The sequence below is a fragment of the Psammomys obesus genome, unplaced genomic scaffold (assembly GCF_907164565.1).
Source record: "Psammomys obesus unplaced genomic scaffold, mPsaObe1.curated_primary_1811, whole genome shotgun sequence".
NCBI classification, from domain to species: domain Eukaryota; kingdom Metazoa; phylum Chordata; class Mammalia; order Rodentia; family Muridae; genus Psammomys; species Psammomys obesus.
This window is the reverse complement of record NW_026596234.1, coordinates 4,185,060-4,208,213: the sequence shown is the minus strand read 5'-3', so window position 1 is coordinate 4,208,213 and position 23,154 is coordinate 4,185,060. Positions and strand designations below refer to the sequence as shown.

Below are 23,154 nucleotides of genomic sequence, written 5' to 3'. Positions count from 1 at the left end.
CCCCCAGATTTGTAACCCATTAGTGGGTGTGCACATAGCCCCCCAGATCTACAACCCATTAGTGGGTATGCACATGACCCCCCCAGAACCTCCACCCCATTGGGAGGGCATGCACACAACCATAGGCCTGCACCCTGTTGGCAGTTACACACATGACCCCCAGACCCCACCCCACCCCACACATATATTGTGGGCATCCACATGACCCCCACTGTTGGCACACATTCACATGACTCCAGATCCCATCCCATTGATGGGCATCACATGACCCCCAGGTCTACACCCCATTGGTGTGTAGGCTTCCTCGCCATGGGCAGACATGCACATGACCCCCAGGTCTTTACCCTACCTATTGGGAGGCATTTGCACAGGGCCCCCAGATCACCTGAGGCCCATCTGCCACCCCTCCCAGCTCTAGTAGCCACTGGTCCCTATCTTCCTATCTTTCATTTTCTACTTTGTTCCAAGGCAAGGGTGATGTTGTAACTCTTAACATCTTGTTAACATCTTAACACCTCTGTCCTGCCTTTTTCACTACTTCCTCCAGTCCTCTGCCTCAGTTTCCCCATCAGAAAGATAGAGCCTATTCCCCTCCAAGTCCTGTTCTATGCCACCGTGTGAGTGGTCTGCATGCCAGCCTTCTAATCCCCCACTAAACATGCAGAAGCCGTGGCTCAGACTAGACAGGATGAGGTCTGCTCCAAGCAAGGTGGTGCCCTGAAGACAAGCTCATGAGTCCCTCTGGCTGGGCCTGGCATATAGGCTGTCTCCTAAAAGACACAGTGTCTTGAATCACCGTAACCTCCATAAATTAGCGTTCCATCTGGGGGATACCTCCCACCCCCATAACAAGAAGTTGTTGGGGGCCTTTACCTGTGGGATCAGTGATTGCCTGCATACAAATCATCCCAGAAAGACCACAAAGGTTATTCTGTAGGCTGGTTAAAATAAGCCAGAGAACACCTAGCCACCTCCTCCCCCCCCAGTCGACATGAACCTCATGCCCACCAGTAATGTGAGGACCAGGACTCCTCCTCACAACTGGGGGCCACTATATATTAACACAGTTAAGCCAAAGTACCCCCACACACCATCTCTCTGGGACAGGTACAGCCATTTAAATAAATGATAGATCTACAAATAAATATATAGGAATGGAAATAAACCCTTGTCACCTCTGGGTCCCCTTACCACCTACTGAACCCCAAAGTCTGGCATGCCCTAACCCCCCCCCCCCCCACCCCAGTATGCTAATCAAGTAGGAGCCACTGCCACTCAGGAAGCTTGTGGCTGTGGTTGGAATAGCAGGTAGACCAGGTGCAGTTTCTGGTATAGTCAATCAAGATCTCGATGCCACTTCACTAATCAGGCCTGTCCTCAGGACATGCTTGGGAAATTAGGATTTAGTTTGATTTGGGGGCCTCCAGCCTCTACATATCTGAGCCCGTAATTCCTCGGAGAACAGAATACTATGCTTTTGAGTTGATGTGTCTCAGTGAAGGTGACACCCTGGTGGGCAGGATGCAATATGATTTTTTTTTCTTTTCAACCCCACTGTAGTGAGAAGGCCACCAAGGTGCAGGACATCAAAAACAACCTGAAGGAGGCCATTGAAGTATGTGCCGAGCTCCTTGCTCTATCTTTTAGCAACCCCCTCTTCCCATGGCGCCGCCCCCTGACCGCTTTGCTAAACCATTTTCAGACCATCGTGGCCGCCATGAGCAACCTGGTGCCCCCTGTGGAGCTGGCCAACCCTGAGAACCAGTTCAGAGTGGACTACATTCTGAGCGTGATGAACGTGCCGAACTTTGATTTCCCACCTGTAAGCCCCGCCCTGCCCCCGGTTTCCCCTACCCCTCTCACCTGAGCAGTAGCTAGGCCCAGTGGGAACAGGAGGGATCAACTTTCACCAGGCCCAGACTTGACCACACACACACCTGCCATGTGAACACACAAACTGATTCCAAGCATGTACTTAATACTAAAAGATGATAAAGACATGGGTAGGGCTTTGTCCAGAAGAGATGAACAAACTTCTCAGCATAATTTGCATCACAAGGAAACATCACACTTCAGCAATAACGTTCTCAATTTACCAGATGGTGAATGTTTATGGGGAAAGTCTAACCTAAGGCAAATGTCCTTATTCCCTCATACACATGAGGACAGACAGAACCATGTCATACATGACACACAACTGTCCATGGTAAATGTCCAGTTAATTGTCCAGCATTTAACTGTCCAGTTAACTCAGCCTAGAGCAGATATGCACCTTTCCAGTTCTGAGATCCGAGCAGAAATTACAAAATAGAACATTGCAGAAATAAGAGTGTCCTCTCCGGCCCTTTGCCTGAGAGCCTGACCTTCTTGACAGGGGTCTCTTGGTTTCCTAAAAGCTACTTTAAGAGAGGGTAGAATTGCCCCCTGTCAAGCATTTACAATTTAACCCTTCATGGGGAAAAAGATTTTAATGCCAGAAGAAGAGACTTGTCTATAGTTAAGTTATTGCTGCCTTTTTATTAGGCTTCTGTGAGGATTTGTGTACCTTAAATGAGTTTTGGCTACTAATTTAACAAAGGAAATTGGTATAGGTAGGTAATTTTTTTTTAAAGTAGCTGTTGATTTAAAAAAAAAAATGAAGTGGGAAGCATAGCTCTATGACTGTGAGTCTCGAATGGAAGACAAAATGGCAGCCTACCCAAAATGCATCTGATGCTACTGACATGTGATACTCTAGTATCTGGACAATATTGCCAGCCTTGGCCTATGTTCCTAACACAAGACAGTACACATTCCTGTTACACACATAATTCTGGGGAAGAAGGTTAACTCCATTTTGTACTTGCCCCCACCCCCACAGAAATAACAGAAGCAGCCAGCCACCTAAGACTGATTGCTCCAAAGATGAAAACATGCCAATTAATTACACAGATTTCTGGATATTTAACAGGACCTCCGGCCTTTTTCCAAGCATTGATTCACGAAAGGGCTCACACTTGGACTCACATAGTGAACTTTGGCCTCAGAGTTCCAGGGGCAGGGTTCCCTGATGGTGTTTGTGCGTGTACCTCAACCAACAACCTTTCCTGGGTTCTCTTGCAGGAGTTCTATGAGCATGCCAAGGCTCTGTGGGAGGATGAGGGGGTTCGCGCCTGCTACGAGCGCTCCAATGAGTACCAGCTGATTGACTGTGCCCAGTAGTAAGTAGCTGTGGGCTCTCTGTCTGTCTGTCTGTCAGTCAGTCACTCTCACTCCCTCCCTAGACACACACACACACACACACACACATAGAAGCAGGGAAGCTACAAATCTGTCAGCAGTCAGAAAGTTCTAGTCTGATTCGTTTGTCCTATAAAACTCTTCATTGTACTGATAGCACATTGATTGTTTCACAGAAACAGTTAATGTAACTGCTAGAGCAAGGCAATAAGTACTTGTATTAAAGCGGTGTGTGTGCACGGTGAACTTAATGGTAACCGTAACATTTTGGGGTGTACACAGTGTAGCAAGCACGCAGTGGCCCCCTCATACCAAGCACACAGAGACATTTTTATTGGCCAGTGCCTGATAAGGCACCTCAGCTTCATGACAGGGGAGGGGCACCCTTTCCTAGGCCTGATCTCCCACAGGGACTCCCTTTGGTTACTGCCAGTGCAGGCTACATATATAGTCATGTCATGGTTTAATATACAGAGTTATGTGTTCTTTCAAGGAACTGAATAGAAGTCCCCGATGGGCCCCAGCCCCCACTCCTCCTCCAGCAAAGTTCCTGATTTTTCTCAAAAGTTTGTACTAAAAGCTGGAAACACTAATTATAGAAACACAAAACAAATGGAAATCCTGGAATTGTTTGTGGTTTGTATTTTGGATCCAATTCAGGAGTTAAGTACAGATGCAAGCTGAGGAGGCTCAGCCGCCCTGTGGTGAATTGCTGGGGGCAGTCTCTTTAACACTGATTGAGCCGGCCTCTTTGGGGCCACGCTGCTTTTAAAGCAGAAAGCGGTACACTGTACTCCTGAAAACAGAACCACGTGCACCAGCGGTGCAAAGTTTCAAGGAAACTTGCAAGGAAAAGAGATCAACTTTAAAGTTGTGTGAGATGCCCCCACTTCAAGTCCGAGTGTTCAGTACCCCCCACCAATATGTTTAACTGCCTTTATGGCCGAGGGCAGGCACTGGGCCTGAGTTGGCTTCTTAAGTTGCCAGGTTTGTGTTTGTTGAGCTGCAGTTTGGCTGGCCCCACTCCAGATGTCTTCTCACAAGATTTGGTGCTAAGGATCTATTTATAGAATTGTGGTTCTGTTGCCACAGCAACATGCTGGAGGCCAGGGTGGCTGGGGAGCTATTTCTGGGCCTGTGCTGTAACGTAAGATTGATTGGGCCAGTCAGTGCGTCCTCTAAGCCAGACTATCGGAACTGGTAAAAAGGAAGGGGAAGGCGGAAAAAAAAAAAAAAAAAAAGAACCCAAAAACTTTGGGGCCTTTCTTTAAATAGACCCTGCTCCTTTGTGATTTTTCTCTTCTGATTACTTTAAAACAGTTCCCAACCCAGTCAGTCCCCTGTAGCACCCCCCCCACACACACACACAAAGAAACCTTCCAAACTAGTATTAATATTACCTTTTCACTTTTTCCCAGTCTTGCAGAAGTTTTATACTGTGTCCATGGTCAAGCAACACCAGACAAATACATTTCTTTTTCTTTTCTTTCTTTATTTTTTCCCTAAAAGTTTGATATCAGGAATGTTCTATTTCACAGACCCAGTAGATAGGAAGGGAACTCTGTGTCCACTTCCTGTTCAGCGTGGTGAGAGCTAGAAGGGCCCCTTTGTGCCCACAGCTTTTGTTGGCTAGGTTCTCCTTAGCCAATGAGATTCTTTCACAGTAGATAGGGAGGGCCAGGTCTGGTTTGTCCGGGAACGCAGGCCTTGCTGCACCCTTACGGCAACCACCGCCTGCTATCTCTCGTTTCTGGGGGTCTGCCGTTTGCCTTGTGGGGGCACACTCGGCGCACACCCTGACCACCATGTTTGCTTTCCTTCCAAGCTTCCTGGACAAGATTGATGTGATCAAGCAGGCCGACTATGTGCCAAGCGACCAGGTATGCATGTGCCCCTGGCCTCGAGGCTGTGGCTCCAGTGTTGCTGGTTCTTGGGGCAGTTAGGGGCGAGAACCACTGACCCCCCCCCCTTTGTTCTAGGACCTGCTCCGCTGCCGCGTCCTGACCTCTGGAATCTTTGAGACCAAGTTCCAGGTGGACAAAGTCAACTTCCAGTAAGTGAACGGCGGTCGAGTCCCGCCTCTCGGGCCTGTGTCGCGGTGGGCCCAGGGTGACCGCGACGTTTCTCCCCTTCCAGCATGTTCGATGTGGGCGGCCAGCGCGACGAGCGCCGCAAGTGGATCCAGTGCTTCAATGACGTGACTGCCATCATCTTCGTGGTGGCCAGCAGCAGCTACAACATGGTCATTCGGGAGGACAACCAGACCAACCGCCTGCAGGAGGCTCTGAACCTCTTCAAGAGCATCTGGAACAACAGGTGTGTGGCATCGCCCTGCCCGGCCTCCCCCTGCACCACTGACGCTGGCCCCTGCCCACACTCACCCCGCCCCTCTCTCCTTAGATGGCTGCGCACCATCTCTGTGATCCTCTTCCTCAACAAGCAAGACCTGCTTGCTGAGAAGGTCCTCGCTGGGAAATCGAAGATTGAGGACTACTTTCCAGAGTTCGCTCGCTACACTACTCCTGAGGATGGTACGTCATCCTTCTCTCTGCCCTGGTTTGGTCGGGTGGCTCTCGGGCAAAAGGTGTGGCCAAAAAGAGTTCTTACCCCCTCCCGCTACGAGGGAAGCCAGAAACACTTCTTTCCCCGGTGTTCATATGCGGAGATCAGGAGTTTGGGGAAGGGCAGACAAAATTAATAGGTTAGTTCTAATTAGCATAATTAATACTATTTGTTTGTGTTTTTGTTTGCAGCGACTCCCGAGCCCGGAGAGGACCCACGCGTGACCCGGGCCAAGTACTTCATCCGGGATGAGTTTCTGGTGAGTAGAGCTTGTCTGTAGTCCCTTACTTTTTACTTCATGGGTTTCCTCCAAGTTAGTGCTGGTTCTGGAGATTGAACCATCCAGGCCTTCCATGCTCTCTTTACCATCGGCGACCGGGCCTCGGGAGTGGGGGGGGGGGGGTTCTGGAGCGGGCTGCTGACCGAGTCTTTCTTCCGCCCACAGAGAATCAGCACCGCTAGTGGAGATGGGCGCCACTACTGTTACCCTCACTTCACCTGCGCCGTGGACACTGAGAACATCCGCCGTGTCTTCAACGACTGCCGCGACATCATCCAGCGCATGCACCTCCGCCAATACGAGCTGCTCTAAGAAGGGAACACCCAAATTTAATTCAGCCTTAAGCACAATTAACTAAGAGTGAAACGTAATTGTACAAGCAGTTGATCACCCACCATAGGGCATGATTAACAACGCAACCTTTCCTCTTCCCCGAGTGATTCTGAAAAAAAACCCTTCTTCCCTTCAGCTTGCTTAGATGTTCCAAATTTAGTAAAGCTTAAGGCGGCCTACAGACGAAAAAGAAAAAGAAAATAGGCCACAAAAGTTCCCTCTCTCTTTCAGTAAGTAAAATAAAAGCAGCAACAAACAGAAATAAATGAAATAAATGAAATAAATGAAAAACAAAATGAAATGAATATTGTGTTGTGCAGCATTAAAAAATCAAAATAAAAATTAAATGTGAGCAAAGCACGGTGTCACTCTTTGATTTGCGGCGAGCGGGCCCCAGCGTCCCCGGGTGGGGCTTGGTCTATGCACCAATTGGGCGGGGCCTCCAAGATGAAGGGCGGGTCCCGGGGCTATGAGTGGGAGTGGCCACCGTGTACTTGGTGGAACCTAATCTTTGGCTCACCAGAGCTCGACCCCTTACCTCTTACCCCAGGCAGACATTGCTAGCTAGGATGCTAGCTACCCTTTGACCAACTGCTTCCCTACCGGAAACTAGCAGCCTACCCTTTTGGGTGTGGGGTGGGGTGGACGCCCACTGGCAGGGTTTTCAATAAGTGGGGGAGATGGGAGTTGGAAATCATTCCTACTTCATTCTACACGAAGATGAAGTGCATGCAGATTAATTACATCTAAATTAAAGGTTTAGTTCTTCCCATAAAAGGTGTTGGAAAGAATGGCTGTATAAGAAAATGAAAAATCACATAAGAATATCCTGGGTGTGGGACTGGGGAAAATAAACAAGGTTGACTAATAAGTAAAGAGTTCTGAAGAATCAATAAGCAAAATCATGGGGAAAGTACATGAATCTTCACTTGCTAAAAAATATAAAAGTGACTACTACAATATAAATAAGATGTCATCACTCAATAAAACAAGCTTTCATTATGATTGGGCATAAGATGGAGGACACATGGGGGGGGCCCAATAAGAAGCCTACGTGGCTTATGGCTTGGGGGAGGGACTGTGGTCCATTGGTCCTGCCTCATCTTTGCCCTTCAGTCTCATCCCCTAAGTGTGCTTACCACACAGGGAAGAAACAAGTGTTGACCGTAGTATTAACACACCATGTCTCTGAAATAAACTAAATGAGATGTGAGTCAAGTTAACTCTGTAACCAAGGCCACCAGACACACTAACTGTTCTATTATCCATATTAAGTCAAACCAGATTAAATTTTAATGTAGTTTATCTCAAGTCTGATTGCCAAGGAGAGCCACAAAAGCAGCTCTTGTCACTCCTAACTTGTAGATCTTTCCAAAGCTAGATTGCATTGCCTCAACTTGGCAATTAGAATATGCAGATTTAGGCACAAAAATAAACCCTGAACTCTTTTCCCAAATATCCACATAATCCAAGTAAAGATGGAGGCTTGCTATGCAAATATCCAGGCAAGCCCACAAATTCTCATATCCCTCAAAACTATCCAGTAAGTGTATAATCCAAGATGGAGGCTTGCTGGGCATATAGTCAGAAGACTCTCTAGAATTCCTATGACCTCCAACCCCTCCAATAACCAAAATAACGTCCAATCCAAGGGCCTTCTATGCACATAGCCAGAGCAGCCCATAAACTCCCACAGTGCCTCCCAACTATCCAATAAACATACAATCTAAGATGGAGGCTCAATATGCAAATAGCAAGACCTCTTCAAATTCCCATAGTCCTCCAAAGACCCCCAGTAAACATATGAGTCCAGTGACTTGCTATCCAAATGGTCAAAAAGACAGGCCCACAAATTCCCACAATCCCTCAGTGTTTATGGATATATAAACATATAATCCAAGACAGAGATTTGATATGCAAATAGCCAAAAGACAGGCCCCAAAATTCCCATGATTCCTCAAAACTACCAAATAAATGCACAATCTAAAGTGGAGACTTAATATGCAAGTAGCAAGAAGACACACCCACAAATTACCACAATCCCTCAAAGCTTTCTAATAAACACGTAATCCAAGATGGGGGGTTGCTATGCAAATAGATAGAAGACACACCTACAGTTTCCCATCATCCCTCTAGACTGTCCAATGAATGCATAATCCAAGAGGGTGGCTTGCTATGCAGACAGCCAGAAGACAGCCCACCCAAATGTCTGCAATCCCTTAAAACTATTCAATAAATGCACAATTTAAGATGGAGGTTTGATTTGCAAACAGCTGAAGACACACCCACAGATTTCTACAATCCTTCAAAACTACCCAGCAAGCATACAAAGCAAGATGGTGGCTTGCTATGCAAATAATAGCCAGAAGACACCCCAACGAATACCCAAGGTCTTCCATTGACACCTTCCATTAACATAATAAATAAGCAATACAGTGACCTGCTTTGCAAATAACTAGATGATAGGCCTACAGCTTCCCACAGTCCCTCTCAGCCCCCCCCAATAAATTCAGAAACAAAACTCATTCCCTTGAAAATATAAGACCCTCAGACCCCTCCGACCGTTGCCTGTAGACCCCTCCTTCATAGAAATTCTAGAGCCTTCCCTGGATAATACACATAAAGATGGCGTAGCATGAACCAAATATGCTTCAGAATGGAAACACGTACTCCTAGGCCATAGGGCAGTTATGTGAAATGATTCCTTAGAATCTCATCTTGCTGGCAGAGACATCCTGGGCTGTTCTAGAAGGAGAGCAATGCAGTGACACCTCCTATGTGTCAGCACTGTTCAGTGAGTGACCTTTTGGCTATGGCTGCCACTTTATCCAAGAGTAATGGAGGCTTAGAGAGGCCTTGGTAAAGATGGGTTTCTGCTGATGGATTAAAATCCTGCTGCAGCTGGGCTGTGGTGGTGCATGCCTTCAATCTCAGCACTCGGGAGTCAGGGGCAAATGAATCTCTGTGAGTTCATGAGTTCAAGGCCAGCCTGGCCTTCAAAGACAGTCCAGGACAGTTAGGGCTGTTACATGGAAAAACTCTGTCTTTATTTTATTTTAACTGTTTTAATAAAAATATTTAAATATTTTAAATAAAATAAAATTCTGCTGCTTTACCACCACAGCTCTCCACTGTTGCTTTAGAAAATGCAGGAAGACAGGAAAAGGTCTCCTAGTGTTCGGCCACAATGCCAGTTGTCAGGGGTCCAGAACATGTGACTCCAAGAGGAAATCCTGTAGAGTGCCATGGGATTCCATGATGTCGGGGGGGGGGGGTCCTCTTCCCTCAGAGACTGGCCCTGGGAATGCTCCTTCCTCCCTATAGGCTCTTAGGGACCCCACTGCCCCCTCAGTTGTGTTCAAGCCTTATTTCCCCCACCTTAGGGATCCACTTAAAACATTTTAAATTCCTCTTTGGTTCTGGTACTAGATTTACTAATTTGCGTTTTAACAGTCTAATAAAAACTAATGGTCATTTTCCTAATGTATAATCACTGCATCATACATGTATTTTTATACATTTTTATATATGTGTCATATACCTAGACATAATTTGGATAGGGCATTTGAAATTCTAGACTTTTAAGAATTCAAAAAGGACTCAGAGAGGATAAGGCAGGCAGATATCTGCTAATTCAAGGCTAGCCTGGTCTACAAATAGAGTCCAAGGTACACAGAGAAACCTGTCTAAAAAAAAGAAAGAAAGAAAAAAAAAAAAAAAGAAAAGAAAAGAAAAAAAATTCAAAGAGGATTCAGGGGTTCATTAAGATGGCATTGTTTTGTTTTGTTTTGTTTTTCAAGTGTTGAGGATCAATTTTTAGTCTTTATTTGAATGTAAAGCAACATATTTTCTGAAGGTGACAATTTGTGCCACACTCCATTCAGGCATCTAGGCCATGAATTCCACATGATCTTTCAGTGACCTTTTGGAGATGAACATGTAAAAGCAGATGAAGAGGCCCCTCAGTGTGGAGGAGGACCTAGAACTCAGCAAGCTCTTCTGCTCCACTTCTAAGTTTGGTCACAGTTATCCACAAAGAAAGGTTCTCACCCACAGAGCCCTTCTAGCATCAAGCTCTCTCAGAAGGTCGTTGGGATGGCTTTGGCCATTTTTCATACTGTTTATGCAAAGTAATGGCACTCCTGTGCCGGCAAGCAAGTGTGCTTGGGGTTTCTGCTCTAGCAGGGGAGAGAGGGCAGCTCCTATTTACCAAAAAGGCAATCAAAACATTTACAGCTTTAGACGAAGTTTTGGAGGTGGTAAGCAACAGGGATGATGGAAAATAAGAAACTAGGGAATTATCTTGGTTACATGGAAGACTGGAGGAAGGCCTATGAAGAGGCCAATTTTTTGAAAATATCTGTTTTATTTTATTAATGTGTAGGAGTGTTTGCCTGCATGTATGTATGTTCCTGGATCCTTCAGCACTAGAATTATAAATGGTTGTGACCAACCATGTGGATGCTGGGAACTGAACCTGGGTCCTCTGCAAGGGCAGCCAGGGTCTTAAGCCTCTGAGTAGCTTGCTGGCCCACAGGCGAGGTTTTTAAAAAATGGGAATGTGAAGGACAAGGGCTGGTCACCCCACCTCTGGTACTGGCTCCTCATGAATAGTTTTGTTATTATTAATTACTAGTGAATGCAGTGCATACTCCTCAGCTAGCTGGATACCACAACTGTGTGGGACACGCACCTTGATGGAAAGTCTGGTGCCGGCCCGTGAGAGCAAAGGCCACAGCTTTTCAGCCCTCAGGGGCTAATTTGCATAATTCAATACAGATACATTTTAGAAGCAAAGAAGAAATAATTGTCCAAGCCAAAAACAAAACAAAACAAAAAACCAAACACCAAAACAAAACAAAACCAACCTACCCAAATTGAGCTTCACATACACAAAAAATATAGGCAGAACAGTTACCACATTGGGGAGAAGTCATGATTAGATCACTGCAGGGCAGGGAGCAGACAGGCTTCTGCTCACTGCCCGGGTGAGAAGGTTCTGGGTGCAGAGAGCTTCTGTTTGCTCCCATACATGATGATACAAAGGCATTCCACTATAAAAACTAACTGGGATGGACACTGTGTATTATATTTCAAAGTTTTTTGATTTTTGTTTAAGGGCATGGCGTCACACACTTGTTATGACAGCAACCCAGGAGGCTGAGGCAGGAGGATTGTGAATTCTGATATCCCACTCACCCTGGGATATCAGAATGTTTAAAGAGTTCCAGATGAGACTGAAAAAGAAAAGAGTTTTTTGTTTGTTTGTTTGTTTGTTTGTTTCTTGTTGTTTAAGGCACCAGGTCAATAGCGAAGACTTGTTTGGTAGCTTGATAAGATCTTGGGTCAGAGAGGGGAGAGACCTCGCTGACTGAAACACTTGGTGTACAAATGTGAGGATAGGAGTTTGGATCCTGGCATACACAGTGTTAAAAACAGGAGATCCCAACTCATGAAAGGTAGAAGAAGCCTGGCACCCAAGGTTGTCATGTGACCTTCCATGCACGATGTGGTATGTATGCATCTGTCCTCACATACAGAGACCTGTGTGTGTGTGTGTTTGCATAATGCTCTTGTGGACTGTGGACAGTTTACCCTTGTTCATTCAAAGGCTGATCTCTCTATCACAATCCCTGGTTTTCATCCGACATCACATTGTGATGGTTATTCTAAGCATCCCCTGTCTCAGACTAGTGTGAACATGCCACCGCTGGTTCTCTGTGTTGCCAAGAAAAACAAACTAGCCAATGCTGAGTAATACAGAGAATAGGGTGGGACATCCTGGTCCGGCGAGGGGAGGAAAAAGGAGAGGAAGTAAGGATGGATCCATGAGGAGAAGACTGGGAAACATCAGGAGAAATGAACCAGACCCAGGGTATGATTAAAAAGCAAGTATAAACGTGGGAAATTTGAATGGGAGGAAGCTATGCAGGCTTGGAAATTTAGGATGGAGTAATTATTGCTCAGCATTGTGCTCTGGATTAATTAAATAAATTCTAGTCTTTCTGTATGGTTATTTAGGTATATAGCCGGTTAGGGAGTAGCTGCTGCTTTACTATTATATAAATCAATATATAATATATTTATATATTATAAATTATGTATCATATTATTATATAGTATATTATTTTATTATATATTATATCGATTTATCTATTTGTTATATATTATATAATAATCAGTATTATATATTAATAATCCTCAACAGTGTACATGCATACAATTCCTTTTTTAACATTCCCACTATCTGTCAAGCTAGAGACAAAAATGTCAGCAATTGTTTTTCTACTGTTTTGTTTCAAAGTTATTGGTTACAATCAGACCGAAACAGGATGTTATATAGCAGAGAGAGTTCTAGGACAGACAGGGCTACACAGAGAAACCCTGCCTTGGAAAGAAAAGAGCAGGGCGGTGGTGGCGCGCGCCTTTAGTCCCAGCGCTCAGGAGGCAGAGGCAGGCAGAACTCTTAAGTTCCAGGCCCGCCGGGTTCACAGGGTGAGTTCCAGAACAGCCAGGGTACACAGAAAAACATAGTCTTGAAAAAAGGACATGATGTAGAGGTCTGGGGCTATGGCTCAGCGAGCGGAGTGCCGCATCCTAGGCACAGCGGTTCAGATCCCTCCCCACCGGCCACAAGAAAAAGGGTCCAGGCCGCCTACAGTCCCAGCGTGGGGGAGGGCCGGAGGCACAGAGTGCCTGAGCAGCCAGCCTGGCCTAAACCACCAAGCCCCGAGGTTAGAAGGGAAGATTCTGTCTCAGAAATATAGTGGACAGTGAGAGAGGCGGGCGCTCCATGTCTACCTCTGGCTTCCTGGCTTCCTCAGGCACACACACTTACATACTCACAACACACATTACACACACACACACACTACATGTGCCCACACTTATGCCATATGCACATATGCAGACACCACACATGCATATACATGTACACGCTTATCTCCCCACGTGTTTAGATCGCACGGACTCATATTACACATGCATACATGCCTACACCACGCACACTTACACCGAACACGCACACGCTTATGCCACACGTATGTGCACACCACACATGCTTACACTTACCACACGAGGTCACAACACAGACTTATAACACACACACACACACACACACACACACACACACACACACACACACACACACACACTGTTGTACATGGGAAGTAGAACGCTGAGGGAGGGTTTGGGGTCTATGCATTAGTTACTTTTCCCGTTGGTGTGAAAATCTCTCTGACGAAAGTAACTCACGGGGAAAGGGCTCCGGAGCACAGCCCTCCCGGGTAGGGAAGGCTCGGCAGCAGGAGCTTGAGGCAGCCGGCCCCACGCATCCTCGCATCCTCCATCAGGAAGCAGAGGGAGGGGAGGGCAGGGCGGCTGCTCAGCCTGCTCTTTTCTCCGGAGCCCGAGGCACAGGCCGGGGAAGCTGTTACCCTTCAGAGCGAGTCTTCCCACGTCAATTAACTTCGTCAAGCTAGTCCCGGCAGGCATACCCAGGGGCTAGCCTAGTCTAAGGGGTCGCTCAGCGCTGTCCCCGGAGGCTGATCTCCTTGGTGATTCCAGGTCCTGCACAGTCGATCTCGGTCGTCATCATCTCACTCGGCAAATGGCTGGGCCCCTCCTGGCCCAAGGGCCCTTTGCTGAGTCACTCCCCCAGGCTCTCTGTCACAAGAAGCAGGGCATGGGTCTTCTGAGGGCCAAGGCAGAAACGGAAGACGTGCTGGGGAGAGAGTACGGGTGACCTGTGCAGTTGACAGCAAGAACAGCGATGTCACAAAAATGACACAGGAAAGGGTCTTGGAGGTTTGCTCAAAGAGATCAGTGCCTGAGGACAGAGATGCACAACCCGAGTTAAACGCTGAAGGAAGGAAGCATCATCCACACCAGAAATAGGTGTCATTTTACGTTTCATTATAGTTAATTAGAACAAATCGATTAGAATTAAATATAATATAACGAAAGAAATGCCAACCTGATAATGAGAAGATGACTAGGCCCATGGCTCTGGGGACAGGTGGAGCCAGTGATGTCTATGAAGCTGCTACTGTTTTGTCTCATCTAGGATATTATTGGTTAGAAGCCAGTCCACAACTTAATGTGCATGGCGAAGAAAAGTGAAAGCGGTTAATGGAGGTGGCTCAGAGTGTAAGGGTGCTTGCTTCCAAGCCTGATAGCTTGAGACCAACCCCCAAGAGCAGAAGGGGAGAACAGACATCTCCAAGCTGTCCTCTCCTCCATAAATAAACTTATAAAGTAAGTAAATATACAACTTCAGTTAAGGAAGAAAGGTAGGAAGAAAGGAAAGAATAAATAAAGGAAGAAAGGGAGGAAGGCAGGAAGGAAGGACGGAAGGAAGGAAAGAAGGGAGGGAGGGAGGGAGGGAGGAAGGAGGAAAGGAAGGTTGACGCTGTGGCACTGGGACCCTGACACTACGTGACTTGAAGAGCTCACTTCACATTTGCTGGAGTGTCAGAGACGATGTAGGACTGGTGGATACCGGTGGTTCGAAGGTTTCGGTGTTGGGCTGGCTTTTTGTGATACACTAAACTATTTGTGGCCTATGACACTCTTCATCTAGTGTGTCCCAGAGACACCAAAATGTTTGACCTGGGGCAGTGGGAGAGAAGTACATGCCTGCTCACAGAAGAAGTCACTGCCAGCCCACCCCCACCCCACCCCACCCCGCTCCCAGAGTCAGTGGCCAGGACCCCTTGCCTTTTCGCTATATCCGGCAATGCCTTTAGCTTTTATCTTCATGACCAGTTTTGTTGTTTTTGGTTTTTTGAGGGTTTGTTTGTTTGGTTGGTTGGTTGGTTGGCTGGTTTTGGTTCTCTTTTTATTGCTTGTCTTTACAAAGCTCCAATTCTCAGTATTTCTGGTGTGTTTTTTGGTTGCTTTTCTGAGACAAGTTCTCATGTAGCCCAGGCTGGTCTTGAACTCACTATATAGCCAAGGATGACCTTGATCTCCTGACCTCTTTGTCCCCCACTTTCCCAGTGCTGGAATTACAGTTGTGTTCTACAACACCAAGCTGAGTTTTAGATTTGTAACATTTTCAAGGCTCTGTTTTATTTCTTTCTACCCTATCTTTGTCTCCTTCCTTCTGCTCACTCTGTCTCCTTTGTTCTCCTGCCATTCCTTTCCCTATCAGACCCGTCTTCTGCTGCCAACTCTGGAAGCATGCAGAGGCTGAACCTCTACATTTAGGAGCCCCGTGCTTCCACTTCTGTTGCTCTCAAGGCAGTTTGTAATTGACTTTTGTCTATTGATTGTCCAGGACTATGCTGTCTGAGCCCCACATTTGTGAACTTTCCCAAAGGCCTCCTCTTATTGATTCCTGCTTTCATATCTGCTTTCATAGCTGGGAGACATCTTTGATATGACGCCCATGTTCTCAGACTTCAAATTGTCTTGTGGTCTAAAGCGATCTATGTGGAAAAAGTTCTGGGTGTGCTTGAGGGGAAGGCTTCCTGCTGCTGTTGCTGTCTATGCTGTTGCTTTCTATGTGTTCTGAGCATGTCTGGGAGGTGACACTCTGAGCATTAGTGTAAAGTGAGCTTGCAATGGATCCAGACTAATAGTTGAGTGTTGCTAAATGGGCTGAAACTAACAATGATGATAATGAATTGTGCTGTCAGCCAAATTCAGAAAGATTTTCATCCCATAATTATAGAAAGTGTTCAAATATCTGAAAGTGTGAAAATATTCATGAATAGTATGTTTGTTAAACAGAGTATGATGCTTCCTAATACAATAAAATCCTATGCATCCTATGGCCTCTGTGCAGGGAGGGAACCTGGCACATTCAAATTGAGTTGGTGGGGTTCTGGCACCATCTTCTCTGACTTGAGGTAGGGATCTCTGAGGGAGGGAAGTCACAAAGAGGGAGAGACCGGCTGCATTTGTAGAAACTTGAGCACCTTGGTGGCCAGTTTCAGTATCACCCAGTTACATGAGACTATATGACTAATGAGCCACAAAGCTAATGTTAAAGGACGGTAAGGTGTACTCAGAGAACTCGCTAATTTGACTGTTCAAGTTGGGCCTTAAGGAAACTCATCAGACAGGTTGGGGAGATGGCTCAGAGAGTAAGTGCTCAGATAAGGACCTGGTTTAGATCCCAGCACCCATGTAGGAAGCTGCTTGTGACTGCGTGAGCCTGAAACCTCATTGCTGTGGGAGACAGAGGCAGGAGGATTATTGTGGCTTGGTAGCTTTCAGCTGAGCTCCAGGGTTAGTGTGAGAGCCTATTTTAAGGAAATAAGGGGGTGAGTGGTATAGCAGGATGCCTGATGTCCTCCTCTGGCCTATATATGTTTCCATAATACAGGTGTGCAAACACACTCACAGAGAAAGAGAGAGAGAGAGAGAGAGAGAGAGAGAGAGAGATTGGTAGCATGGTAGAAATATATTAACTAGTCTGGAGAGTAAATGACTTGCTATATTTTTACTGGTTCACTGAGGGATTTTTTTTTCTCTCTGTGACAGTCCCAATGGGCCTGATATCCACAGCATCTCCTACTATCAAGACACTGGTCACTGGACTTTCTCTTGGAAGATTATATCTCTAGACTAGAAGCGTGTATACTTTTAGTCGTCGCTGTCCCCTGGCCATACCTGCAAGTATCAGTAAGATCCTTTCACGTGGTTAGAGGGATGGCTCAGTGGTTAAGAGCATTGGCTGCTCTTCCAGAGGACCTGGGTTCTATTCCTAGCACCCTTACGATGGTTTCTAGCCATCTGCAACTCTGGGACCAGGAGAGTCCCACCCTCTTTTGATCTCTGAAGGGCTCAAATTCACATGGTACATGGACACACATGCAGACAAGCCACCCACAAGCATTAAAAACAAAAAACAATAAAATGTGAATTGTGTTTGTAAAGGAGATTCCTTTTATATAATCCAGTGTCCAGTTTCATCAGCACTTGGGGAACCTTTAAAACAAAACAAAACTCAAATAACATTTCCAGGCATAACTATCACGTCTCTGAATTTGCAAACCTTCTTTCTTGCTTCTTCATTGATATTGGTGTGGTTTATCCTGACTTAATTCCTTCTGTGTAGCTTTAACACATTTTTCTAGCTCTTATGCTTCTTGGAAGTTCAAAGTTGGAGCCAGAGCCTTTAATGGTGAGTGACTCCATGTCCACATCAGTGTGTACCGTCTGGAAGGACACCATTCGCTCCACCTTTGAGGACAACCGTTGAGACTCAGGTCAGCATTTCATTAACTCATCAAGTATTGGATGTGGCCTCATCCAGTTTTCTCATTCCTTTTCCTCTTATTTACTTTTAATGTTTTAAAATTAAAATAAAATTATATATTTCCTCCCTTCTCTCCCTCTAATTCTTCCTATAGCTCGTTTACTCCCTCTTCAGTTAATGGCCTCTTTTTCTTTCTTATTGTGACATATATGTATATCATATCTATGTGACATATGGTCATTGCAGAAACGTATAAATGCCACCTGTTGGGCCCATTTGGGTCTATGTGATTTCAGGGCTGACCACTTGCTATCAGATAGCTACTTAGGTGCCTCGTGGCTGTTGAAGGCTCTCTCCTTGTCTTAGCATTCCTTAGTTGTCTGTAGTTCTTTGTCTAGAGTGGTGGCCCTTTGAGACTTTCCCTTTCTATGTTAGAATGTCTCTTGGTGCTGCTCAGGTCTTGTTTAGGCAGCCATATTGTTGAGGTATCCTGGGTGAGCCTTCTCTATCATTTCTAGGCGACACAATCTCCCAGTACATTTCCTGGTCCTTCTGGCTCTTACCGTACTTCCTGAGCCCTAAGTGCAGGAGTTGCGTTGTGAATATGTTAATTAGAGTTGCCATCCTGTGCTCATTCTTTCTTGCATTTTGACCAGTTGCAGTTTTCTGTATTGGTGGCCATCCACTGGAAAAAGAAGTTTCTTTGATGAGGGTGAGGACTTCCCGTATCTGTGGATGCAAAGCTAGTCTCTTAGGTACCTCTGAATAACCACTCAATAGGTGTCTGTCACGCTGGGCATGGGGGTTTTGTTAGATAGCCTATAGTTCTTGGGGAAGAGCAGTGTCTCATTCCTTCTGCTTACTCAGGGGAAGCATCCTGAGTGTCTGAGTCTCCCTGCACATCGGCTCCTTTTCAAAATAATATGTTGGGGATGGCAAGGTGGCTCAGCAAGCAAAGGTGCTTGCCACCAAGCCTGATGACCTGATTTCAGTCCCCAGGTCCCATGTGGTAGAAAGAGAGAACTGACTCCTGAGAACTGTCTTCTGATTTCCATGTGTATGTCCTTGTATGCTCACAAACACACACACACACACACACACACACACACACACACACAAGGGATGTAATTTAAAAATTAAAACAATAACAATCTATCAACTTTCCCTCATCCTTCAACTGTGAACTATCTGTTTCTGTTAACATTCTTATCACCATTGTTAGTTTCAGCCATTTAGCATCACTCGACTCTTAGTCTGGATCCATTGCAAGCTCACTTTACACTAATGCTCAGAGCGTCACCTCCCAGACATGCTCAGAATGCATAGACAGCAAGAGCATAGACAGCAACAGCAGCAGGAAGCCTTCCCCTCAAGCACACCCAGAACTTTCTCCACATAGATCGCTTTAGACCACAAGACAATCTGAAGTCTGGAAAGATGGGCATCATATCAAAGATGTCTCCCAGCTATGAAAGCAGATATGAAAGCAGGAATCAATAAGAGGAGGCCTTTGGGAAAGTTCACAAATGTGGGGCTCAGACAGCATAGTCCTGGACAATCGATAGACAAAAGTCAATTACAAACTGCCTTGAGAGCAACGGAAGTGGAAGCACGAGGCTCCTAAATGTAGAGGTTCAGCCTCTGCATGCTTCCAGAGTTGGCAGCAGAAGACGGGTCTGATAGGAAAGAAAAAAAGACCCAGAACACGTGATTCTACAAGTTGTCCTCTGACCTCCACGTACATGCTATGGCTCACTCATGTCCTCTGCCCCAGCTACATAAATAAGTAAATAAATGTAATGAAAGAATTTTCATTAAAATACGTGAAAAAGGAAACAATTCTATTTACTGCAGCAACCACCAAAAAAAAAAAAAAAAAAAAAAAAAAAAAAATCAATACTCAAGAACTTACATAATCAAACTGAAAGATCTCTACATCCCCAACTATAAAACATGGATGATATAAATTTAACAGCACAGATGGAAAAATAGCCTTCATTCATGCTTTGAAAAAAAATATTTCTAAGTTAAGTGTTCCATCCAAAGTCATGCAGATATCCTGTAAAAGCCCTACCAAAACCCCATGACCTTTGGGAGATAGACAAAACACTCCTAGAATTCATGCAGAACCACACAAAACCCTCAGAGCAAAAAGAACAGGACGGTCAGAGCTGGAGGCATCATGTGAGCTTGCTTCAGCATCAGGTCAGCGACAAAACTTTCCTAATACAAATGGTAGTAAGAGCGCCGCTGTAAGGATGGACACGTGGGGACAGATGGATAGGAGGTTAAGAACACTTGATGTTCTTCCAAAGGTCCTGAGTTCAATTCCCAGTAACCACATGGTGGCTTATAACCAGCTATAGTGAGATCTGGTGTGCAGGCAGAATGCTGTATAAATAATAAATAAACCTTGAAGAAAAAAAAAAAAAAAAAGAATGGACACGTGGACCGCATTAGAGCGCCGCTGTAAGAATGAACACGTAGGCCTGTGGACCACACAGAGCCCAGAAAGCAAGTCTTTTGTGGTGATTAGTTGATTTTAAACAAAGAGGACGAAGTGCCCCCGGGTGCAGAGGATGGCTTGCTTACAGAATAGCGTTGTCTACACAAAGAATCAGAGCTCAGTGTTCAGTAAGTGACAGGTGGAGAACGGGTCGCCTCATGAAAAGCAAACGGCCCTCGCTTCAAAGCACATCCAAAGATCAAGTCAACGTGGACTTCCTCGATGAAAATGTAGGGGCCAAGTGTGTGATCTAGGTCTGAAGAAAGAGGCTGAATATGTCAACCTAAAACCCTCAAGCCAGACGGGGGGGGGGGGGGGGGGGGGGGGGGGGGGAGGGCACGGGAGTCCAGCCAGGCAGACGCTCTCCTCACGGCGGGGGAAACAGCACAATGAAGACGGCTGCAGTTCACAGACCCCGTGCAATCCCCCCTATCTGATGAAACTGTAAGCGACTCCAACGGTCCAGCCCAAACCAGAAATAACCCGGTTTAAACATGGGCCACAGACCCTAATAGGCGCTCCTGGATGGACATGAGCAAGTGGTGGGTAAATACTTGGGAAATACTCGGTGCTGTTAGTCAGCAGGTAACCAAAACCCAGGGAGAGACTGAACTTTCCGAGGTTGGCCATCAGCCTGGTGAAAGGTGGCGGGGATGGGAAGGCTTGCCGCGCGGTTGGCGTGGGTATCAGTCAGCGTGGTCATTCTGGCAGACAGCGTGGAGCTCCTTTAAAAAAAAAAAAATAAAGAAGTAAAAAATATAAAAACAGGCTGCAGAGACCCAGCAGCTAAGAGCTCTGGCTCTTCCGGAGATCGCTGGTTTGATTCCCAGCACCCACAGTTCACAACTGTCCTTAACTCTAATCTCAGGGGATCTGATGCCTTCTTCTGGCCCCCGCGGGCACCAGGTACATACATGGTGCCCAGACACACATGCGGGCGAAACACCCATACATGTAAAAATTTTAAATGTTTTTAAAAAGTGAAAACAAGTGTGTGATATGCAGTTACACCTTCGAGTACATAACCGCAGGGAATGAAGTCGGTAGATTAATGCTGTGTCCACGTGCCACGTGTGTCACCGTCCTGGTCATAAAATTTAAGCAGGAGGGCCAAACCCAAGTGTCACTCAGCCGGTGACTCACTGGCTAGAGAAAAATATAAAGATAAGGAAAATGTGGTCACACAGGCAGGAGGGAGTGCCACCCACCCTTGAGGGGTGGCTTCCTGTCATGCGCAGTAGCCTGGATGAGTGGAGGAGCGGCGTTTTAGGTGAAACACGCCAAGCACGGGCAGGCAAGTGGCCAGATGAGCTCACTCACGTGTGGAATCTAAAGCGGAGCTCAGAGAAACGGTGTGTGGAGCGGTGGTTACCGGGGATGGGGAGTAGCGGGATGCAGAGAAACAAATTTTCAGTTGGACGAGAGGAACAGGTTCAGGAGACCTCTTTCGCAATGCTGGAAAGTTACACGGCAGTTACAGTATTCTGCAGGCCTGAATTCTGCTACGAGGCCACCCCAGGGTGCATGCTGGTCAAGCTAGCATGAGCACCTCAGTGTAGATCCCGTCACTCAGGTACGAAGCTGCACGCAGTGTGCTTACAATCCCAGCAACTGAAGCAGCAGAGACCGAAGGATCCCAGGAGCTCACTGGCCAGCCGGCCTTGTGAATCAGCAAGTTCTGCTGTCACTGAAAGACCCTGTCTCGAAAAATGAGACTGGAGAGTGACTGAGGAAGACACAGAGGATGTCGGCCTCTGGACTATACAGGCAGACAGACAGACAGGCACACAAACACACCACACCACACAGGGGAAGAAAGGTGAGTCAGGAGATGTGCTAGTTGACTTGACACTGTGTGTTTGTATTGTATTGACATATTCTACAATATGTCTGGCGTATTAGCGACTCCTACAACATGTCCGTTCCATTGCAGGATCATACATCTTCTTGGTGTGGCAGAGCGTTATAACACGTCCGTGACTTACGAGCTCGCACAGCAATCCATTAGCACTGTAGAATCCTATAACCTGTATCTTGGCACCGCAGACTCGTATTGTGTCTGCCTGTAATTTGAACTAACACGCCTCCGCCGGTTGTTTCGTGGACTCACGTACAGGTCTGTTTGTGTCGCTGAAGGATAAAGCACATCTCTTTCTATCGTGGAGTAATACAGCATAGCTGTTGTGGTTCCACATGAACCCTCTTTTTGAGCACGGATTCAAACAACACGTTGTTTTTGTACAGCTCGCCTGTCTCCATTCTAGACCAATAGCGCATTTCTGTTTGTATTGCAGTCTCATGTGAACTCTCTGAAAGTTTGGATTATGCATACAAAATGTCTGTGTGGATTGTGCGCTCACAGGACATGTGTGGTTTGCTCCGTGGATTTATACAACATAGGACCCGCCTGTATTGAAGGCTCATAAAACTGCTTCTGTGCATTGTGGCTTCGTATTACCTGATTATATTGAAGATTTGTCCTACCTGTCTGTTGGTAGCGCGGAGTACTAAATTCTATGTGTGCACTGAAGACTCCTAGCACATACCTATCTGTATTGAAGGCTCATATCGCGAGTTTGTTGGTATTGTGGACTCATAGACATGCTGTGTTTGTTTGGCTTTTTTGTTTTGCAGGCTTGTACAACCTGTCTGTATTTCTCTCACTCATATGACCGGTCTTTTTTCTGTTTCTGATCCATACAGCACGTCTATTTTTTATTTTGGATTCACACATGTATCTTTGTATTGTGGACTCATCCAATGTGTATGTTTGTATTGCAGGCTCGCACAAACGGTCCCGCAGACCCATTAAACATTTCTGTCTGTCCACTTGCTTTTGTGTGTCTTGTTTTGTGTTTTGGAAACTGAGTGTCACCTTGTAGCACTGGCTGTCCTGGAATCACTGTGTAGTCATGCTGGGCTCTAACTCAGAGATCCATCTGTCTCTGCCTTCTGAGTGCTGGGATTGAAGGCGTGCGCCAGCATGTCCAGTAAATATTGTCGGTGGTATTGTGGACTCATACCACAGAACTGTTTTCGTTAGCA

General features: G+C 46.1%; 1 protein-coding gene across 9 annotated transcripts in view; it reads left to right on the top strand.

Annotated features, from left to right (window-relative positions):
• Gnas (GNAS complex locus) overlaps positions 1 to 6,751 on the top strand; it is a 62,062-nt gene extending 55,311 nt beyond the window's left edge. For 5 of the 9 annotated variants that reach the window (XM_055595975.1, XM_055595973.1, XM_055595980.1 and 2 more), the window contains 9 exons: positions 1,561 to 1,615; positions 1,703 to 1,822; positions 3,103 to 3,200; positions 5,045 to 5,099; positions 5,199 to 5,272; positions 5,356 to 5,535; positions 5,620 to 5,750; positions 5,973 to 6,040; positions 6,227 to 6,751. In XM_055595975.1, coding sequence (XP_055451950.1) covers positions 1,561 to 1,615; positions 1,703 to 1,822; positions 3,103 to 3,200; positions 5,045 to 5,099; positions 5,199 to 5,272; positions 5,356 to 5,535; positions 5,620 to 5,750; positions 5,973 to 6,040; positions 6,227 to 6,373 — 928 coding nt within the window. In that variant the 3' untranslated portion in view covers positions 6,374 to 6,751. Of the gene's footprint in view, positions 1 to 1,557; positions 1,616 to 1,702; positions 1,823 to 3,102; positions 3,201 to 5,044; positions 5,100 to 5,198; positions 5,273 to 5,355; positions 5,536 to 5,619; positions 5,751 to 5,972; positions 6,041 to 6,226 lie in introns of all 9 variants that reach the window. The other 4 variants (XM_055595979.1, XM_055595974.1, XM_055595972.1 and 1 more) reach the window with 1 other exon arrangement.
• The last annotated feature ends 16,403 nt before the right edge of the window (positions 6,752 to 23,154 follow it).